The following is a 19,254-nucleotide window of genomic DNA, read 5'->3' as shown; positions in this document are numbered from 1 at the left end:
CAAAGAAGAGGCATGATCCTTTCAGGGTGGTGGGGTTCAACTCCCCAGGGGTCTGAGAGAATCCAGGTGTTTCATATGTTAATTAAAACTCTTCCACCCAGCCATGATTTGGAATTCCAGCCTTGTTTTCTGAGTGATTGGGGTCCTTTAAAGCCACCTGGTACAAAAAGGAGGGACTGGAGGCTTTTTCTAAGCTTCCCAGCAACTTTGCTCCAAAAAGGTGTGCTCTTTTTCCCTCCTTCCCCTCCCTTTCCCCCCAGACCTTGCATGACTTCAAGGCATCAAATGTTAATGAAAGTTTGCCAGGCTTCAAGGGCTGTGAAATGGAAGTTAAAAATCCTGCACTATAGGATGGCTCTAAAAATACTCAGTCATGAAACATCACCCAGCCTCAGCAGCTCTCCTGCACCCAGCAGCATGCAGCAGGGCTTTCTCTCCCAAATAAGCTCTGGACAAAGTTTGCCCAGTGACTGTGGATTACTTCTGCTCCACAGACTGGAATCACCGGGTTACGGCCAGCAAATACCAGCTGGGAGTGAGGATCTGCTGCATCAGTGAGCTCTGGTGCTGCTGCCAGGGCAGGGCAGGGCTCTCCTGCACTGCTGACTCCAGGCTCTGAGATGGGATGTCCATCCCTGGGGATGGGCACAGCCCCAAGGAACCCTCTGGGCTGCAAAGGGAAGGGCTGATATCAGCCTGCTCACCATGAGGGTCCAGCTCCTGACTCTGCTCTTTGGTGTCTGTCACAGACATCTTTTGTGAAAAATCCTTTCCTTAGGATTTTTTTCTCCTGAGAAGCTGAGAGGCCTCAGAAACAAAATGTAAACAATGATTATCTGCTGCTGCGGAATGCAACAGGTGCATCTGTGATTGGTCTCATGTGGGTGTTTCTCATTAATGGCCAATCACAGTCAGCCGGCTCAGACTCTCTGTCCGAGACACAAACCTTTGTTATCATTCTTTCTTTTTCTATTCTTAGCCAGCCTTCTGCTGAAATCCTTTCTTCTATTCTTTTAGTGTAGTTTTAATATAATATATATAATAAAATAATAAATCAAGCCTTCTGAAACATGGAGTCAGATCCTCATCTCTTCCCTCATCCTCAGACCCCTGTGAACACGGTCACAGGTGCCATTTGTTGTCCAGGGTTGGTTTGTAGGCTGAGCTTTGATTTTTTAGGCACAGCATCACCTAAACTCCTCTGCAGACCCACTCCTGCAGGATCTGGAGTAGGAGAGCTGTGATCCCAAGAGACATCAGTGCTTTCCTGCAGCAGCTCCCCATAATCCTAGCAGACATGTCCTGCAAGTTCTGGATACATCAGGGGTCCCTTCATGGACTGCTGGGGGGCTCCAGCAGGGATAGAGCCATCCCCTTGTGCTTTAAAGTGTTGGATTTTTTTTCTAACAGTGTTCTCATGAGTGCTGCTTTTCCCACACCTTTCCCACAGCCTCCTTTTTCCCCGTGAAGCAAAGGAGGAGCTTGGATGTTGATTTGAGGTCCAACCCCAGCACGGTGTCTGAGCTGTTCCATCACAGGAGGAGCCAGGGAGGCTGTGACAGCTGCACCTCTGAGTCACACAGCCTGATGAGCCCCTGCTCCCAGGGGACAGCACTTTGCCTTTGGCCTCCAGTGACTCCAGACTCTGGCTCAGAGCTCAGCAGGAGCCCAAGCTCTGGCTGTTCCCTGAGGAGCCATGCCCAGGAAGGGACAAGGGACAGAGCGTGTCCTCAGCTCACACTGCAGGGACACAAGGTGGGGTACATGATCCAGGTGTGTGCAGAAAGTTCTGTGTCCCCAGGCCTGGACACACTCCAGCCCTGTGTGAACACATTGCACAGGCTCAAATCGCTATTTTTGAGCCAGTCACTAGAAATAATTCATGTATGTGCAAGTTAAGATTCTGCTTAAAAATTACCCTCTGCCTCAGAAACTTAAAACCTGAGACATCTACAGAAGCAGATGCTGAATTTCATTTTACAAGATTCTTTCCAGCTGTTATGGTAAGCTCAGAACCTCATCCTGCATTTCTTCTCTTTAAGGATCTTTTTTCATTCAAATACCTCCAATTTTAGTGCTGGCAGGAGCAGGGGCAGGTGCAAGTGTTGTGATGAATCTGCCCTTTTTTACTGGACCAGATAGTCTTGCACCAATCACTGAGATCCATGCTAGTCCTTAAAAGGAAAATTCAAGTCATAAACATTCAACTTTTAAGGACTTAAAAATAAATTTCTGCCTATGCCATTAATTCATTTGATGGTATGAACCAGGTTTTGGAAAGCTCAAGGTGCAGGTTTGTGTGTGTTAACTGTAAGCAACGTTGCAAAAGGAATACGCTTTTTTATCCATATGAGGTCCTGTAAAGTGTGTTCTATCCTTAGGAGAGTAAATATAACGCATAAAAAAATATGTAATCATTTAAACTTTGCAGAAAAAGAGGCCAGAGTGATGGGAACCTTTGAAATGATAAATGTATGGATTTATTTCACTGCCACTGTGGGGTTTTAAATTAGTTTTATTTTTCTTTTATTTCTCCTTGTTGACAAGCAGGGCTGCACTGCTCTGCAGATCTAATGTTTACAGATAAGGAAAGATGGAAGGTCAAAAATTCTATTCTTAGTTATTCTTGTATAAGGTAATCTCCTTGTGCTGGTGACAATGCAGAGTGATCTCATGTCTCCATGGGTACCTGAATCATTCCTGTCTAACAGCAACATGCTCCATTCCCAGCCCCTCCCCTGAAGTTCTTACGTAGAAAACCCAAAGATATCTCCAAGAAAAGCTTCATGTGTGATGCAAATGATGGACTGGAGCAAACATTTCCCCTTGAGACAGTGCCCCGTGCCAGCATCTCCCTCATGCACAGTTGGGGTGATGAATTAGTTTGCATTTGACTGTGACCAGGAAGAATTTTGCCAGGAATGAAGGCTGAATCCAACATGTTACAAGTGTTCATTTAATCCCTGCAAATAAACATGAAAACTGATAAATTTAGAAGGGTAACTTTGTCCCTCAGATGGGTGACTTTGTCCCCATGGTCCCCTTGGCCAAGGGATGCACAGCAAACTGAGCTGAAATCCAGATTTTGGGGAGGAGAAGTAACACCAGAATCTGCCCACAGCAGATCATGGCAGGGATGAGGCAGGGGAGAACAGAGGTGTGGTGAAAAGAAGGCGAAAAAACACCAGAAAAACATTAATTATGTCTTCCCATGTCTCTGAAGGCTCAGCTCAGTGCCCTAATACCCACAGGATGTAGCTTTCCTTGGCTGTTCTGTAACATCTAAAGGGAAGAAAAGAAACCAAAGAGGAAGCAAAGGGGGCCTTGGTGGTGACAGGGCTCCAGCTCTTTGAATGCCAGCTCCTCTCCCTGCTGCAGCTTGGGAGCTTTTGGTCTGTGCTTTGAGCCAGTGTGGATGGATCAGGCACATGAAAGACCAGCAGCAACAGCTCCTAGAGGCTGACAGCAGGGCTGTGCATCAGGACTTCTGCCTTTTCCTACAGCAATGGAAGGGACTGAAGTCTAAATCTGGGTCTTTGTGCTCACAGTCTTGATATGAACTTATTCTAAAGGGAAAAAAGAAACCCACAACGAGAAGAAAAAGAATTCTCTCTGGGAAGGGGGATTGAGCAGTGTGAGCTGCACATTCTTCTTAACATCAGGATTCCTTTTTTACTAAACCATTTCTGACCTCAGCAGTGTGCAGCAGGCAGGAAAACCAGGTTGGACTCGCAGTTTCTGGTGACAGGGTAGAGGAAATCAGATAAACCAGCTTGTACCTACCACCTTGCTGTGAATTAGGGCTGCCCTTGTGTTTCACTTTAGTGCAATCAATTTTCAGAATAAAAGCCTTTCTTCTACACGGCCAAGGGGTTTAATTCAACCCTGTAATAAATGGCTGGCTAACAATGGGCCAAACTCAGCTTGGATGTTGCTCTAGTTAATTAAGAAGAGTAGCATCGGGGCTAAATTTGGCAAGGAGTGTGAAGTGACTGCCTTCAGAGGCAGGGAAGAAAAACCCTTGCTTAGCTCACTGCACCCAGCTCTTCAAATGCAAATTAACCTGTCAACATCTGCATGCAGCCACCCAGGACAGCTGCAAAAAGGAGAATCCTGCACCCAAAAGAAGGGCTGGAAATGTTTAGTTCCAAACAGCTATTTTCTAAAATAATTTCTAGTAAATAAGAATACATTTAAAGCGGTAAACTGAGCATCTGCTGCATGAAATGAATGGAGGACAGCATGTGAAAAGAAGCATATGTCAAGTATGCACTTCAGATGCATTGACTACTTGCCTCCAAAACAGAGAGAATTAAAACATATTTGCAGCAAACACACACACAAAATTTGCCTCTGCAACCCAAAGGAAAACCTTGAATAACAGCACAAGTTCAGCTTGGCCATACCTTGCCTCTCCCGTGGTGGAGGGGAGCAGTTTGTTGGATTTCAGCTGCTGCCTTGGCTTCTTTTCCTCAGGCTCCTGTCGGGAATGCCAAGCCCAGGCAGCTTTTGTTTGGAGCAAACAATGTCCCTTTACCAGTGCATTTAAAAACCCAGAAACCAAGGCGCTGCTGCAGCCAAACCCTACCAGATTTGCTTCACTGGAGGGAGGACAGAAAAGCACCCCTGTGCCTTTTGCAGGTGCCTTGTCTGCAGTGGAGGGGATGGTGCTGTCCTGCCTGGGACCGAGCCGCGTTCGCGGAGCCGCTCCGGCGCTGGAAGGGCTCTGCTGGTGACTCAATCTCTGCCTCCAGTACCCTGCAACTCAGGGAAATTGCCTTTCAGTCCTTCCTTCAGCCCATTATCCTCAGAGAAAATCTCTGCTGACTTAACTGAAGCTCTTACTTGCAAAACAAGTCCAGGGCAAGGCCCCTTCAGAGGAGGAGAGGTTGGATTCCAGCTCTACTCTTCCTGGTGAAGAAGCATGTGGGAATATTTTTCGGTATAACAGGGCATGGGATAAACTCTGATGTCCCCTTATTTTTGGTCAGGGGAATGACTAATCTCTGTTGCAAAGCTGGGAGAGGTGTGCTGTGTTTCTGTCTGTCTGCTGAGGCTTTGCTAAGGGTTGGGTTCTGCAGCAGTAATCTCATGGTGCAGCCATCTCCTGTGGTCCCCTCGGGAGGGAGGGGAAACCAGCCATGAGCAGCTTTTGCAGAAACTGCTTTGCTATGATAATGTTGTGTAATTAAACAGGACTCAAAACTCCCAGAGTTATAAAAACCCAGGGCTTGTACCAACACTTTTACTCATCTGTGAGTTTTTAGGCTGGATCAAAGATCATGAGGAAAAGATTTTTGACTCCGTTGATGGTGTTGGTCCTGTTTACCTTGGCATGTTGTAGCATCTTAATAAAACAATTGAGAAGAAAAAATAAAAAGAGAAAAACCTCTGGAAGATCCAGAAGCCTACTGGTTCTCAAGGAGAGCCTCAAAATGGAGGTATCTCTTCCTGCCCCTCCTTTGCTTGGGTTTGCTTCAATATTTTTTTCCCCCCAGTCCTGGAAGTTACATTTCCAGGAGCGAGGAATTGTTCTGGCACTGAACTGCCAGGGCCCAGCAGTGGGGCTGGGGCTGCATCCCCTTGGCTTGCAGGGCAGCACAGAGTTGCTATTGAGTGTGTGTCCACATGGCAACAGCAGTGGTGCTCCAAGAATTTCATTTCCACGGTGCCCCTGGAATCTGCACTGCCTTGACATCTTCATTGTTCCACGGAGAAATAAAAAATAAAAATCCAGGGGTAGGGTAAATGCAGTGCAAAATACAGAACACCACAGGACGGGGTTATCTAATGGTTAATTTAGAAAGGAACATATCATTAAAAACGTATGAAGGTGGCTACATATTGATGCTGTATAAATATTTAAAGGGATGCCTCTCGTAAGGGCAGAGTTCCAAGCTACACCTAAAATAACGTGTGTGAAAGAAAATTAAAAGAATATTTCACCATTTGGACTTGTTTAATCTGCCTTGGAAAGGCTTTTTATGCCCAGCTACTGAACATTAGTATGGGAAAGGAAATCAGAGAGAACTCTTTTCTGGTGTAATTCTACCAAAGTCAGCAGAGTTAAACTGAAGATGATTTTTCTGGCCTTTTAAATAGAGTGTAATTTTCTCCATGGGTAGTTATTAAATGCTATTGAGAGAGACTGCGGCTGCTGTTGGAAGGGCTTTCTGGAGAGGTCACTCTGTCCCATGTGAACAGCACCAGTGAAAAACCAGGAGCTTTGTAGGTTTTACAACTTGAAGAGTTCCTGGAGGCTCTAACTCCAGCACACGTCACTGCCTGACCCAAAGCTAAGAGCACACATCTATTCTGAGTTGAGATATCCTGGCTTGACATCCACTCCTACATCACAAGAATTCTGCCTGTAGAAATTGCTTAAAATATTGGAGGGGGCATTGCAAAAGATATTTGTGTGGACGTTTGGTCCATCTCTGTCAGAGAGGACACATTCCTTAAATACACTTTCTGAGGCTCAGCTGCTCAGTCTTGACATTTTGGGGCTGTTGGGGTTTGTGTGCTTTTCACCAGCTCTCCTAAGCCCTGGCTGAGGTGGCCATTCCCTGTCCTTGTTATTTGGGACCCAGGTTCCTGCAGCCTTGTTAAAATGCCCAAAAAGTACCTCCTGCATGGACACAAGGCTGAGTGAGTCCTGGACTAAAAGGTTCCTATTCTGGGGGGATTGGGGAGATGTCAGGATCTCCCCAGAGGCACCTCAAGGATCTGGATGTCCTGTGGATGGCTCTGTCCCTGACCTGGAGTGCTGAGCCAGGTACCCGAAGTGTGGGGTTGGGCAGGAGAAAAATGAGTTTTCTTCCTGCCTGCACAGCCAAGGACTCTGCCCTCTCTTGCAGAAATTAAGCTCAATCCTCAGGCAAGGCAGCAGCAAAATTTGGATCATAAATCAAGATAAATCTTGGTTTTAATGGGGGGCAGAACCCAGAGAATTATTTAGCCATTTTACAAAAAGCCTAACATCCTCTTGGGATGAAATGGGAACACATGAGACCTCATAATTTATATATGTATTAACTTCCCACTGGTGAAATTAAAATGCAAAATAGTGTCTCTAAACAAAACTGTGAAGCTCTGTCCCTCGAGAGAGTTAAAAATGAAATGGGCAAAGCATCTCCCACAGGATCTATTCTTACCCTTGTAGGACTTTGGGCTGCATCATAGGTATTTTCTTTCTCACAGCCACAATGCTGAGCTCCAAGAAAGGATTTGTCTGTGCAATACAGTGAAGCCCAGCAATAATTACCCATTGTGCTCTGTGATGAGCCATCCCTTTGGTTCCTCAGTAACCCGTGCACCTGGACTTTAACTAAAACCAAATAATATGCACAGAAAACATTTTTATGTAAGAGGAGGTGAACATCACTAAAAATCAGAGAGCCTTTGTATGGCATGCCAAACTGCTGAAGCGAAAAAATGTCTTCAGTGAAAGGGCTCAGATGTGAGCATGTTTCAGTGCACAGCTCCAGGAAAAACTCTGATAATAAATGTGAGCTTGTTATCGTTGCTTTTCAGTGGGAAGTAAAGCCGGAAGCAGGGTCGTGCTGGCTAATTGAAGCTTACATTTCCATTCAAGCACTGCATTTTAATTATAAACTGGTGACACAAGTGTCACTTAGTTCCTACCCTGTTTTAAGTGTGCACACGTATAAAAAATATTTTCGGTTATTAATTTATTCTTGTGATCATATTCATTATCCTGCATTATGTCTACCAGGCACGTGTCTAATGACATGTTTGATACACGCTAATTCTGATGCCTCTTTTAATGCAGAGCTTACACAGACATTTTAGGCTGAGCACGGTGCCAGTTGGCCACCAAAACAGGTGCACATTAATGCTATAAAATCAGCATTAGGAGCTGTGTACCCATATTCTGGCCAGCTGCAAGCACTTGCCCAGCCCTCCCAGGGCACAGCAGTCATGCCAGAAAATGGGATAACCTGTGGGAGTAGCTGCATCCAGGGCTGATGCCTGGAGATGCTGATGGTGAGGTCCTGCTGCCCAGCTCTGGCCCTGATCCTGGACCAGGGTCCAGCTCTGGCGTGCTGGCTCTTTGTGTGGCCAAAGCCCAGGGTTAATGCTTCAAATTCAGGTGGAAAATTTCTGGCCTGTTTTTCCTCCCTTATGGGGTTTTTGTGCTCTGCCCAAAGAACGTCTCCAGCTAGAACGCTGCCATTTATACACAGAAATTAAAATAAAATGAGCAAAAAGGTCACTGGGAAATGGCTACCGAGAGACACCAAGTAAGTCATTAAAAACTCAGAGCAGGAGCACAAGTGAAAACAAGGGAAATATCCCTAGAAAGCAAATTATGAAGGTAAACCTCTTTCAAAGGCATGGATGGAACAGGATAGCTGTGTTTTTCCCCTCTTAATTTGTTACCAAACTATAAAGAGGATTCTGTTTTAATAAGCACAACCATAGCGGGACACTGCAAATGAATTGTTCGAAGGGCTGTAATTAGAAGTGGTGCTGTGAACATCATTCCTAAATGCTGCATGGTTTATTTCAGGTCCTGCATCTTTAAGGATCCCAAAGCACCTCGGAACCGTCTGCGTTTGTCAGCGCTAAAGGCAAGGACAAGAGCACAGCAAAACGTGCAGAGCAAAGGAGAAAAGCTTCCCATCCTCTGGAGCAAACCACGGGATGTTTAACCTCACAGTCAGCAGGTATTGGCATAGTCTTGGATAAACATCTTTTGAAACACCCAAGTAACTTCAAAAAATGAAATTTGGCTGACTCTCAGTGCAATGTAAGCTTGGATAGAGGTCGGGAGCCTCACCCTTTGGAGAGTGTGCTCCCTGTCTTGGAGCATCCTTTGTTGACAGACAGAAATGTGTTTTCACAGTGGGCAGAGCTGGGGGGATGTGGACCAGCTCTGATCCAAACACAAGGTGGGAACATCCAAGCAGCTCCAAGCATGAGCCAAGGAACTCAGCCCTTGCTACGTTCATTGGCTTGGGTTCAGTGTGTGCAGAGGGGCTGGCTGTGTCCTACTGCTCCATCTGGAAAGGGTCAGTCTGTCTGCAAAGAGCACTCTGGTGACCCCCAAATCCCTGTCATGGCAAATAACTGAGCCCCTGCTGGCTGGCAGAAGGATGAGGGTAGGGACCCAACTGGTTTGGGTTAGCAGCTCGGTGGTAAGAAACATTTCCCAACTGCTACTGAGCTCCCAGATTTAATAATTGATGTTTTATCATGTTTAGGAAAGCTCTGCTTGATACAGACATTTTCCAACAGCTCCCCTAATAAAACCCAGTTGAAACAGTCCTGAGCTCTATCTGTACAGAATAACCTGCCTTCAGCCAGGTGTACATCAGGTGGGAACAGGGGATGTTAAATCTGGGAGGAAGCAGAGGCTGGGGCTCTCCCTCTGCAGGGAAATCAAATTCCTGAAGTTTGGGGAGTTCACGGCTGCCTGCAAATCACCTTCCCACATTCAGCAGAGCCATATCTGGAGTTTAACAATCCATTTTGGGTTATTGGCTTCATTGGCTCCAGTAACAGGGCTCTGTTCAGTGAATTTGAGGGATTCAACCCTGTTCACAATCCCCGTGGATGAAAATGTGATGTGACAATGCAACTTGCTGTTTCATCATCTGGCTAAAACCAATCCAACACACAAAGAAACCAAGTCTGGCGAATTTTGCATTAAAATATATGCATTATGTAAAGGAGCATTGCTGTGGCTTACTTGAATTTAGAATATCCAGTGGACAAAGATGATTAAAGCCCACTACTGCCATTAGTGAGTCATGCACGGAGGAGTATCACAAACTTTCATATCTGGTACCTTTGAAAGCTCAGCCTAAATAGTCACAAGGTCTTCCAGCATTGAGAGTTCGTTATTTCATTTGCTTGCAGGCAGCTGAATGCTGGGGGCTGAACTCTAAAATACCCCAACAGCACAACAATTCTCCCAACACAATCATCCAGTGCCTTGCTATCAGCTATCTCTGATAGCCAGTGAGCTGTGAGATAGGTGTGCACAGCCCTGATAGGTATTTGCTATAAGTTACAGTTTAGATTTGATTACATTTAGGCAATGTTCCTCTGGCAAGATCCTATTTCAAGTCATAATTGCGACATGCCATGGTTCCTTTTTAATGCCTTGCAGCACCAAGAGATAAACTGTGCCTCTGGGATGCAAGGAAGACAATAACAACCCCAGTGTTATTGAATGCTGTATATTTGGACAGGACAAAACATCCAGTCATCCATATTCCACACAAAACTGCACCATTTAAAAAGTATAAATGGGAGACAACTGATCTGAAACCCCGGTAGAGAATTGGCAGTGACTTAAAAATGGTTATTAACTTAATCTGAAAAAAAACCCTGGCAGCTAAACAAGGGTGCTAATTCCTGCCTGAGCTGGGTCCCTCTCCCACTCGAGCAGGGGATGTTCAGTGCTTCTGAATATCTCAGAAACATTTGGCATTATCAAGCTAACAGGACTGGCTAAGTGAGAAACATTCAAAGGGCACAACTAAGTGGCACAATTCCAAAACAGCAATTAAAAGGCGGAATGCTTGAAAAAGAACAATAAAAGAGGTTAATTTGTTTCAGGGCTTGGCAATTGGTACAGGAAATACTGTAATTCCATAACGTGCTCTCCCTTCACCTATCTCTTCATACCACGACTGTGTGTGTTTATAATCTATCATTCCTTCATGGATTACATTTGACAAGAAATGACTCAATTCTATTGAAGATGAATTTACAGGGTTATTTGTTAAGTAGGCAGGAGCCTGGATAAACCCTGGGAAATGAGTAAAACAGGTAGAGAAAAAGAGAACCCAGACTATACCTTTGGACAAGTAAGTGATTACACATTTTTCATTGGCACGATGGCACAGAGATGGTCAAGAGTTAAGAAGACAAATTAAAAAATCTTAATTTTTTACCTAGGGCAGTATCTACTTATTTTCTAGAGAAGGACTCATGCACTGTCATTGAGGAGCTAATTTCAAAGGTATCTCTTCAGCAGAAGAAAGGTTTACAGCATTTGGCAAGGGGAGGAAAAAAGAGGAAGAGAACAAAGATGTTGAGACGACAGGCTGCCATGGGAAGGAGGGGAAAGAGGGGCTGGACTATCTGCCAGGCTAAATCAAGAACTGCTCCAATGCTCCCACTGCATTTGACTCCCAGCATGCAACAACTGGCAAAAATGCCCCCAGATCTGAAGGGAAATCTAGCAAAGTCTGTCTAAGCTGGGCTATCCATCCTGCAGGCAGCTTGCCCAGAGGCTTGCTATTTTGAGAGAGTAGAGAGGCTGCTTGTCATTAATATTATGATAAATCTCAATATAGAGAAAGCCTCAAATGTTGCTGTGATCCCCAGCACCTCTGTGTGCCCCTCAAAAGAGCCACAACCACACTGACAGAAAAAAATATGAGCTGAAGCTCAGGACAAAGCCACCTTCTGTGTTAAAATGTTGAAGATCAAATGAGCTGATGTACTTCAGGAGTGGAGATAAATAACTAAGAGAAAGAACTATCTGGGAGTAGAAGAGGGAGGACAAAATATCTGGCAATTTAACTGATCAAAACCCACTGAAAAAGTGAGAGGCTTCAGAACAAGGCAGAAAAAACCATGAAGTCATGCCCAGCACTGGTGTTCTCTGCTGCAAACACCCTTTTGTTCTGAAGTCATAAACGTGTATCAGCCTCTCAGACATATGGGCAGTTGTGCATTTATCCTGTTTATTTTACTACTCCTGTACATCCTGCCTTGCCATCTGTTGGGAAGAATTTGGATGCTGAACCATAAGTCTGAGACATAATAAATACCAGTAAACAGAAATCTAAAACGAAGATAAGCACCAAGTAATGCTTGGAAGCAGGACCAGTTTTTCAGTTTGATAGTTTGATTTATTTCCTGAGATGAGTTTTGGCTCAGAAAAGAAGGACCAGCAGGAAAAGGTCCAATTGAAGGGACAAATCTGCGATCCCTTCTCTTATATTGGCTTCATATTGGCATAACTCCACTGCCTTCCTAGAAAGCAGTTAACTTTCTGTAGGTGGAGAATCAGACTTAATCCTGTCCCTCAAGGAAGACATGTTTAAACACCAAATATTGCATGTATAAAACATAAGTTGCAAGCAGAACACTTCAAGCCCGGTGCAAGCCGCGTTCCTGAGCTGGGCAGCCCTCTCGCCGTGTCCCAGTTTCTCCACATCTTCCTTTCCATTTTATTATTAGAATGAGAGGGAAGTGGGTGGAAAGGAAGCACAGTTATCCCTCCTAGTCAGGGGCAGGAAGATAAAGCAACTGGCCCCAGATCAAGCAGGAAATCTACCAAAGCTCAGAGTCACAAGCCCATTATCATCATCCTCCTCCTCCTTCCTCTCCATTTTCAGTTTGGGGATACAGAAATTCTGCAGAAATTGCTGCTCTTTAGCACATAAACCACAGAGACACCAACTAAATATCTGGGAGCTGAGAGGTGTTAATAACAGACTTCAGATTACACTCAGTATCTAAGTACTCCTACCTCCTCAAAGGAATTAGAGATGAGATAAAAGCACTCGCTTCTCTTCCTAATATTTGTTCTCTTTTTGCTCTGTTTCTGCAAAAATACACAAGACTACAGGATGGAGACATCAGGTACACTCCCCTTCCCCTGAGTTTTTTTATGAGGTGTTTTGTACCTGGCAAGAATGACTGAAGCTACAGGTGGGACAGCACAACCTGAGCAGAGGTGACACTGTGTGACCCAGCAAATGGGACAGGGCGTACTGGAGGAATAATCACTGTGCTGAAATTGCACAGGAGCAAAAAAAATAAGTTTTTGTATTGACTTGTTTTACCAGTTTACACTGGTGAGGGTCAATAGAGCTTTCAGAAGGAAGGGCAAGCCCTGGAAGTATCTAAAAAGAGCAATAAAAGCCCATAAAGGTAACAGCTGCTGGACAAAGCCCAAAGACTGCATTACATCATTGCAAAGGTCCCCACAAACCCCAAAATGAGTTACTATGGCTCTGACAGATCCTACCACAAATGCCATCTGTCAAGTCCTCAGAACATGCAGTGTAACTATATACAGAATAAAACAGTGACTGCAGCACAACACAGCCACGAGGATCCTGTTTGTACAACCCAACGCCTCCTTGACTCTTCACAAAACATTTCTGAAACCTCCCCAGAACAATCCTGGAACCCAGGTGAGATTTAATATCCTCCACATTGCATCCTGCCCAGCAGAAAAGAGCTTTACAGCTGGATTACAAATGTGCTTTCATCGGTTTGCAGCCTTGGGGGAGCATCACTAATGCACACAGAGTCTTTGGGATCTGAGTTTTGCACTGGGATATCTGAACATGCTGAGAGCCACAGAGGAAAAACCAAAACCTCCGTGTAGCCTGATAGCTCCCTACTGGCTATAGAGTAGATCGAGTTTAAGAAAGCAAATTAATTCATTAAAGTGACATATATTCAGTCAATTAGCTTCAGATCCTTGTTTCATAGGGCAGGGAAGAATGGATGTTTTGTGACATCAATAAGATCATTTGAGAGCCTCTGTATAAATGTTCAAAGAAGTGCATTGAGGAGACACATGCTTTTTTTTTTTTTTTTCATTTGAGAATAGATAATACCTTAACCCATCTTCTGCTGGCAGATCCTCCAGCACCAAATTTTCAGTATTTTAAAGTATTTTATACAGTGGACAATATTTCAAAGGGATTGAACTCTGTGTCCATAAAGGCAGCTCCAAATTCAGAAACTCTAACAAATTGAATGCTCCTGAAAAAAAAATTAAATAAAAATTAAACTAAAATGGGTGTTTAAAAAATCACTCCATCAGTTGCCAGCAAAACTGCTCTGCTTCAGCCAGGGCAGCAAAGCTGACACTGGAGTGCTAAGAATTGCTCTTAAAAGTAATGAGTAAAGCACATGGACCTTCTCAAGAGCGTGTGTTTTACCAAGGCAACGGAGATGATGAGCAGGATGTATGGAATTAAAGGATGCAGACATGGTCTGCAGCTCAGCAGAGTCCCTCACTGATGGGTTTGTTTGTGTTGGAAGATTGATGGGTGAAAGCTCACTCTTCCGGAGTGCAGTAACACCTATATATTGTCCTAGAAACAGGCTACAGCATCACAAAATAAGTTTTTCAGAGCAGAGTCACCCATTTGGGTCTTCTCCATTTGTGATCACTTTTCTTTCACAGTGTGAGCACAGGCTCATGAGCCTTCACAGAGAGAAGAGCAACCACCTCTTCATTTGCCTGTGGACACAACCTCCAAGGCAGGTCATGTCTGATCTTAGAGGGATTTAACATTTGCTCCACACCAAATAGCACTTTGGCCACAGCATCAGAACAAAAACTCTGCATTATATTCAGTTTAACAAACAGTGGTGGTGCTGGAGCTTCATAGCTGTGCTTGGAGAATACTAAGGAATATTCATTCTTTTCGGATGAGCCATGAATTTGCAGTATTGATGGACAGCAGCCTGCCTTTATTTGCTTGCCTCAAACATTGGTATAAGCATTTTTATTTTGTTTTCAGGAGTATCCATGGAAGCGGCGCATGCGGGTGCCACAATGTTTGTGCGCATTCATCCAGGCTGGAAGACTTGCAAATAATTGTGCAAATGTGCATTTGTGCAAGTTTTCAAAACCATAAATGATTTACTCGATCCTTCCTCCCCATTATAAATGTTCCAGGAAGGACACGTGGGCCCACGTGAATTAAATAGCCAATTGCACCACTTGAAAAGTAAATGGCAAACAGGGAATACTAAAAGCAGTAGACACAATGGGTTCAAAGAGATTCATGTGCTGAAGTGTTTAATAAAATACTCTTTGAATAAATTTAAATTACAAGTACATTACTTGATTTCCTATCTTGATGTCACAGAGCCTGCAGAGCGCTCTATTGTGAGCTGTCCTATTAACTTCAGCACGATTGTTCACCAAGATAAGTAGTTTCAGTGGATAAAGTGGTGTTTTTAACATTGTTTTTTCCTAGGCAAATATTTTAATCAGATCCTCCTCGTGAGTAAGGCCGTGTGAGGCTTAGGAAGCTGTGCTGCACATTTCCCATAGGATCAGGGGCTGCTGGGAGGCCAGAGTGGTTCAATCTCCCTTTCTGGGCTTAGGCTGACCCCAGAATGGTCACTGTCAGGACACAGCACCTGCTGGGTTTGCCAGACCCTGCGCTGCACCCAGGGACCCAGAGGTGCTGACAGCCCCCCCAGCTCGAGTGTGGACGTGGGACAGAACAGCAGGCACCCAAAATGGGGCTGGTTTGCTCTTCTTGTGGATTTGTGGGCTGGGGTGCAGGTCTCAGGTTGACTGGCTGCATGGGGGGGTCCGTCAGAAACTCCCTACTCTGGTGACATTTTAACTTCAGGCCACAGCTCTTGTGACTGTCTTGGGCCCAGAAAACCAAACCCCAGCTTTCCTCAGAGGCTCTGCCACTTCTGCTCCTCACATCCACACCAGGAGTTATTTCACTTTCCCACCGAAGGCAATTGCCTTGGATAAAACTCTCAAAAATCCACGCAGAAATGGCACAATCATTTAAAATCCACTCAATGAACCTCCTACCTCCACCTCTGACAAACATGCTAAAGGAACAAAATTGGGATTAGACAGGCAAGAGTTTGAGTGATGGATCATTAACGCTGCCTCTTGAGTGACTAAGCTCCATAGTAGTATCAACTACTAGTGCTGAAACATGATTTCATCCCTGCAGCTCCAAACAAAGATAATATGCTTGATCCCTAAGCTGTAGCACTCCAATTACGACGCCAATTTGTTGTAAAATATTGTTTCAAAGAAAAAAACAGAAAAACATCGAGGAGCACCTGATAATTGAATTATAAGGTTATCCTTTTACATCCTGTTTCAGCAATTTTGTTTGAAATCTTGGGACTTGGGCTACAGAACAGGTGATTGTTCATAATCCAGCATACAGGTTAATTGATAGAGCTGAGAAACATTTTACTGGGAAATTTCAATTGACCTGAAATTTGCTCAGCAAAATGCTTTATGTATGTCAAAAGCAATTTCAGAGGCTGTTAAAGGCATTTTCAGCTTCTACACATTTGTGTCTCAGATTTATCTTTTTGACATAAGAGTGAAATGGCAATAAAGACCATTAAAATAAATTAGAGGTTTTAACAATTATTTCTCCAAAACACCAGAAGATTTCTAAAAATAGGTTTGAAGCCAGACCATTTAAACACATATAAAAATCCAGAACTGAATCTATTTTCCTGCTATGTATCTCCTCAGAATTGCAATATTACCTTTAGATTACTAAAAGACTCAGCCACTTCAAATGAGCAAGGCTCTGAAATGGTCAAGGGAGTGTTGTTTTAAATCAGCTTCTAGAAATGGTTTTATTATTTTATAAAACAAAGGAATGGTTCCATGTTGAAATCCAAGTCCCATGGCATGGTTTAAAACATGAATAATTTACTGTATCTATAGATTTTATCTTACAAAACAGAACATACTGAAAAAGGAGGAGAGAATGTAGTCTTTGCTCCTCAGCTCTGTGAACAGATGACAGCTTTCTCAAATTGGGCATTCTTAGCACATATTTGACAACTTTAAAAATTGTAACTTTATAATTTGATTATGAGCATTTGAATTTTGAGCAGAACAGCTCCCTTGCTGTCGGATTGATGTGTCCCATGAAACGCCTTTTTATCCCCCAAAACTGACGGGGGTTTGAGCTTCGCTGGCACACGGCTCCTGGGTGCAGCTGTCGAGAATGCCCTGGCGATGCCAGGAGGGCACCACTGCTGCCCAGCGATGCAGCCAGGCTGGAGCTCGGCCCTGGTGCTGGGGCTGCCTCAACTCTGCCCATTCCCCACAGCTGCCCTGAGTGCTGCTCTCCTGGACAAAGTCCTGACCCAAGCCCAGGTGAAACCAAGGCAGGAACCCCACCAGTTTCAGTCAAAGGTGCACTTCACCTCTATGAGTGGTGTTACTGGGAGACCACACAGAAATCCTGACATTGGGAAGCTCAGGGATTTTTGCCAGAGGTGACAGGTCCAGCCTGGCTGAACAAGCTCAGCAACTCCTGCAAGATACAAACTTATTTTCCATGAGAAACGGAGGCTGAAGACGCTTAGAACAAGCTCAGTGAAGATCACAAGATTCAGTTCAAGTGGAGGATGCTCAGCACCTCTCAAGCAAACTCAGGAGCTCTCAGATGCAAGCCCTCATTTTCCAGGTGCCATAAAAGCCCATGCTGAGTGTTAGATTTCCTTTAAGAGTCATAAAGCCAAACATTGCTATTACCCATAAACCTTCACATTTCAATAATTATTTCGCTCTTTAGCATCTAAAAATATTTCCTTTTCCTACAGCTCCTCTATGTATGCCTACTATTACTAGGTAGCAAATCTGGTATTTTAAGAGAAAAAATCATGTTACACTGTAGCCTTAAATCATTAGCTAGAGGAGAAGATGAGAACAGACGTGAGAGTGAGGTGTTTTCTACCACGCCACAGTCTGTTCTGGGGAGAAGAAAAAAACCACCTAAACACAGCTGCGACTCTGAAGCGGAGCTGGGCTGAGCCGTCTGTCAGTTGGAATGAAGCACAAAGCCGGGCGTGCGAAGTTCCCGTGCGCTGATGGATGAGGTGCGCTGCATCCCGCCCGCCCCGCGCACCCATCCCCGCGGGGAGCGGGCTCCGGGGCCCCCAGCCCCAGTGACAGCGCAGCTCGGCCGAGTCACCACGGCCCCTCTGCCCTCCCCTTTCCCCACACGCTCCTCAACCAGCACGGGGGCTCTGCCGGCCGCTCTCACAGAGAATGGACCAGCAGGTGAGGGGCTTCAGAGCGCCGTGGCCACCAGCCATGTCCCCCCTTCCTTCCCGGGGATGTGCCGCTCTCCACGGCCGGAGCCCCGCGATCTCGGGTGACAGATGTGCTTTCCCAGCTGGGCTTTGGACCTGCTCTGCCAAATGCTCGCAGCACCCATGTGCTTCTTTGTCCCCGCAGTTACCGCCGCGCCTTCTCCACAACTCCATTTTCAGAGCGGGAGCCACATGTTCGGCCTCTGCGGGGAGCGGGGTCCGGCTGCCCAGCTCGGCCCTACAGCACCCATCCTTTTATTGTTCCCTCCCTTCAGCCCGACCCTGGGGCTGCATCGAGGAGCCCCGAGCGAAGCACCTGAGCGGCGGCAACACCCCCTCCGCCCGAGCTCCCGGTGCCTCTGTCTGAGGGCAGACTGGGAGGAACTGGAGTTCCCGCTGTCCTGCCCAAGAGCTGCGCTTGAGCTCCAAAGCTCCTCAAGCCAAAGTCCGGGGGGAGGAGGGAGAGGGGGGACCCAGCCCCGAAGCCTGCGGGGCTCAGGTGCGCCCCGAAGCACCCAAAGCCCCGGCCCCGCCAGGAGCCCCCCAAAGCCCCGAAGCCCCGGCGATGGTCGCGGAGCGAGGTCGCCCCCCTGGGCAGCGCTCCCCTGGGCAGCGCTCCGCATCCCGCCGCCGGTTCCCATGGCAATGTCGGAGATGCCGGTTGCCACGGTAACGCCATCCTCCTCCTCGGCCGTGTCCGAGGCAGCGGCGCGGCTCCGGCCCCGGCCCCGGCTCCGGCGGGGCTCAGCCCGGCGGCTCCGGCTCCGGCTCCTGCCGGGCTCTGCCCGGGCGCTGCCCGGCGGCTCCGGGAGCGCAGCCGGGTCCCCCCGGGGAAGTTGCTCGCCCCCTCCCCGGCGCGGCCCCGGTACCTTCGAGGCAGCAGATCCTCCAGAGCCCCGAGTGCGTGAGATCGCCCCGCGCCCGCCGCGGCGGCCCCTGCGCCTCGTCCGTCGTGATGTTGGTGCCGTTGCAGATGTGGGCGCTGGAGTAGAGCCAGTAGTCGGTGCCGATGGCGATGGCCATGAGGCTGAAGGCTGCGAAGGCGCCCACCGTGGTCAGCAGCATCTGGACGCCACGGTCACACCACACCATGGTGCTTCATAGTCCCCGCACGGGCGCGGGGGGCCGCACGACACCGCCCGGCAGCCGCCGCGCCCGCGGGAGGCTCCGAGTCACGGGGCGGGGGGCGGGCCGGGCGGGGGGAGCCGCTGCCGCCGCCGCGGGGCCGGGCTCCGCCGCCGGCCGCGCCCCCGCGCACCGCCCCGGCCGCGCAGGCACCGGCCACGGCCGAGGGAGGGAGGGAGGGATGGAGAGAGGGAGGGAGGGGCGGCCCGGCCGCGGGCACCGGAGGCTCGGAGCCTCCCGACCCCCGACGTGACGCCGCCCCGCCGGGGAGAGCCCGGCCCCGGC

General features: G+C 46.9%; 1 protein-coding gene across 1 annotated transcript in view; it reads right to left on the bottom strand.

The window, feature by feature from the left end:
* CACNG4 (calcium voltage-gated channel auxiliary subunit gamma 4) overlaps positions 1 to 19,008 on the bottom strand; it is a 44,776-nt gene extending 25,768 nt beyond the window's left edge. The window contains exon 1 of the mRNA XM_058038743.1: positions 18,714 to 19,008. Coding sequence (XP_057894726.1) covers positions 18,714 to 18,936 — 223 coding nt within the window. The 5' untranslated portion in view covers positions 18,937 to 19,008. The remainder of the gene's footprint in view (positions 1 to 18,713) is intronic.
* Positions 19,009 to 19,254: the final 246 nt, after the last annotated feature.

Source organism: Melospiza georgiana, chromosome 21 (assembly GCF_028018845.1).
Source record: "Melospiza georgiana isolate bMelGeo1 chromosome 21, bMelGeo1.pri, whole genome shotgun sequence".
In the NCBI taxonomy this organism is placed as follows: Eukaryota; Metazoa; Chordata; class Aves; order Passeriformes; family Passerellidae; genus Melospiza; species Melospiza georgiana.
The sequence above is the reverse complement of the archived record's forward strand: the minus strand, read 5'-3'. Positions and strand labels throughout refer to the sequence as shown.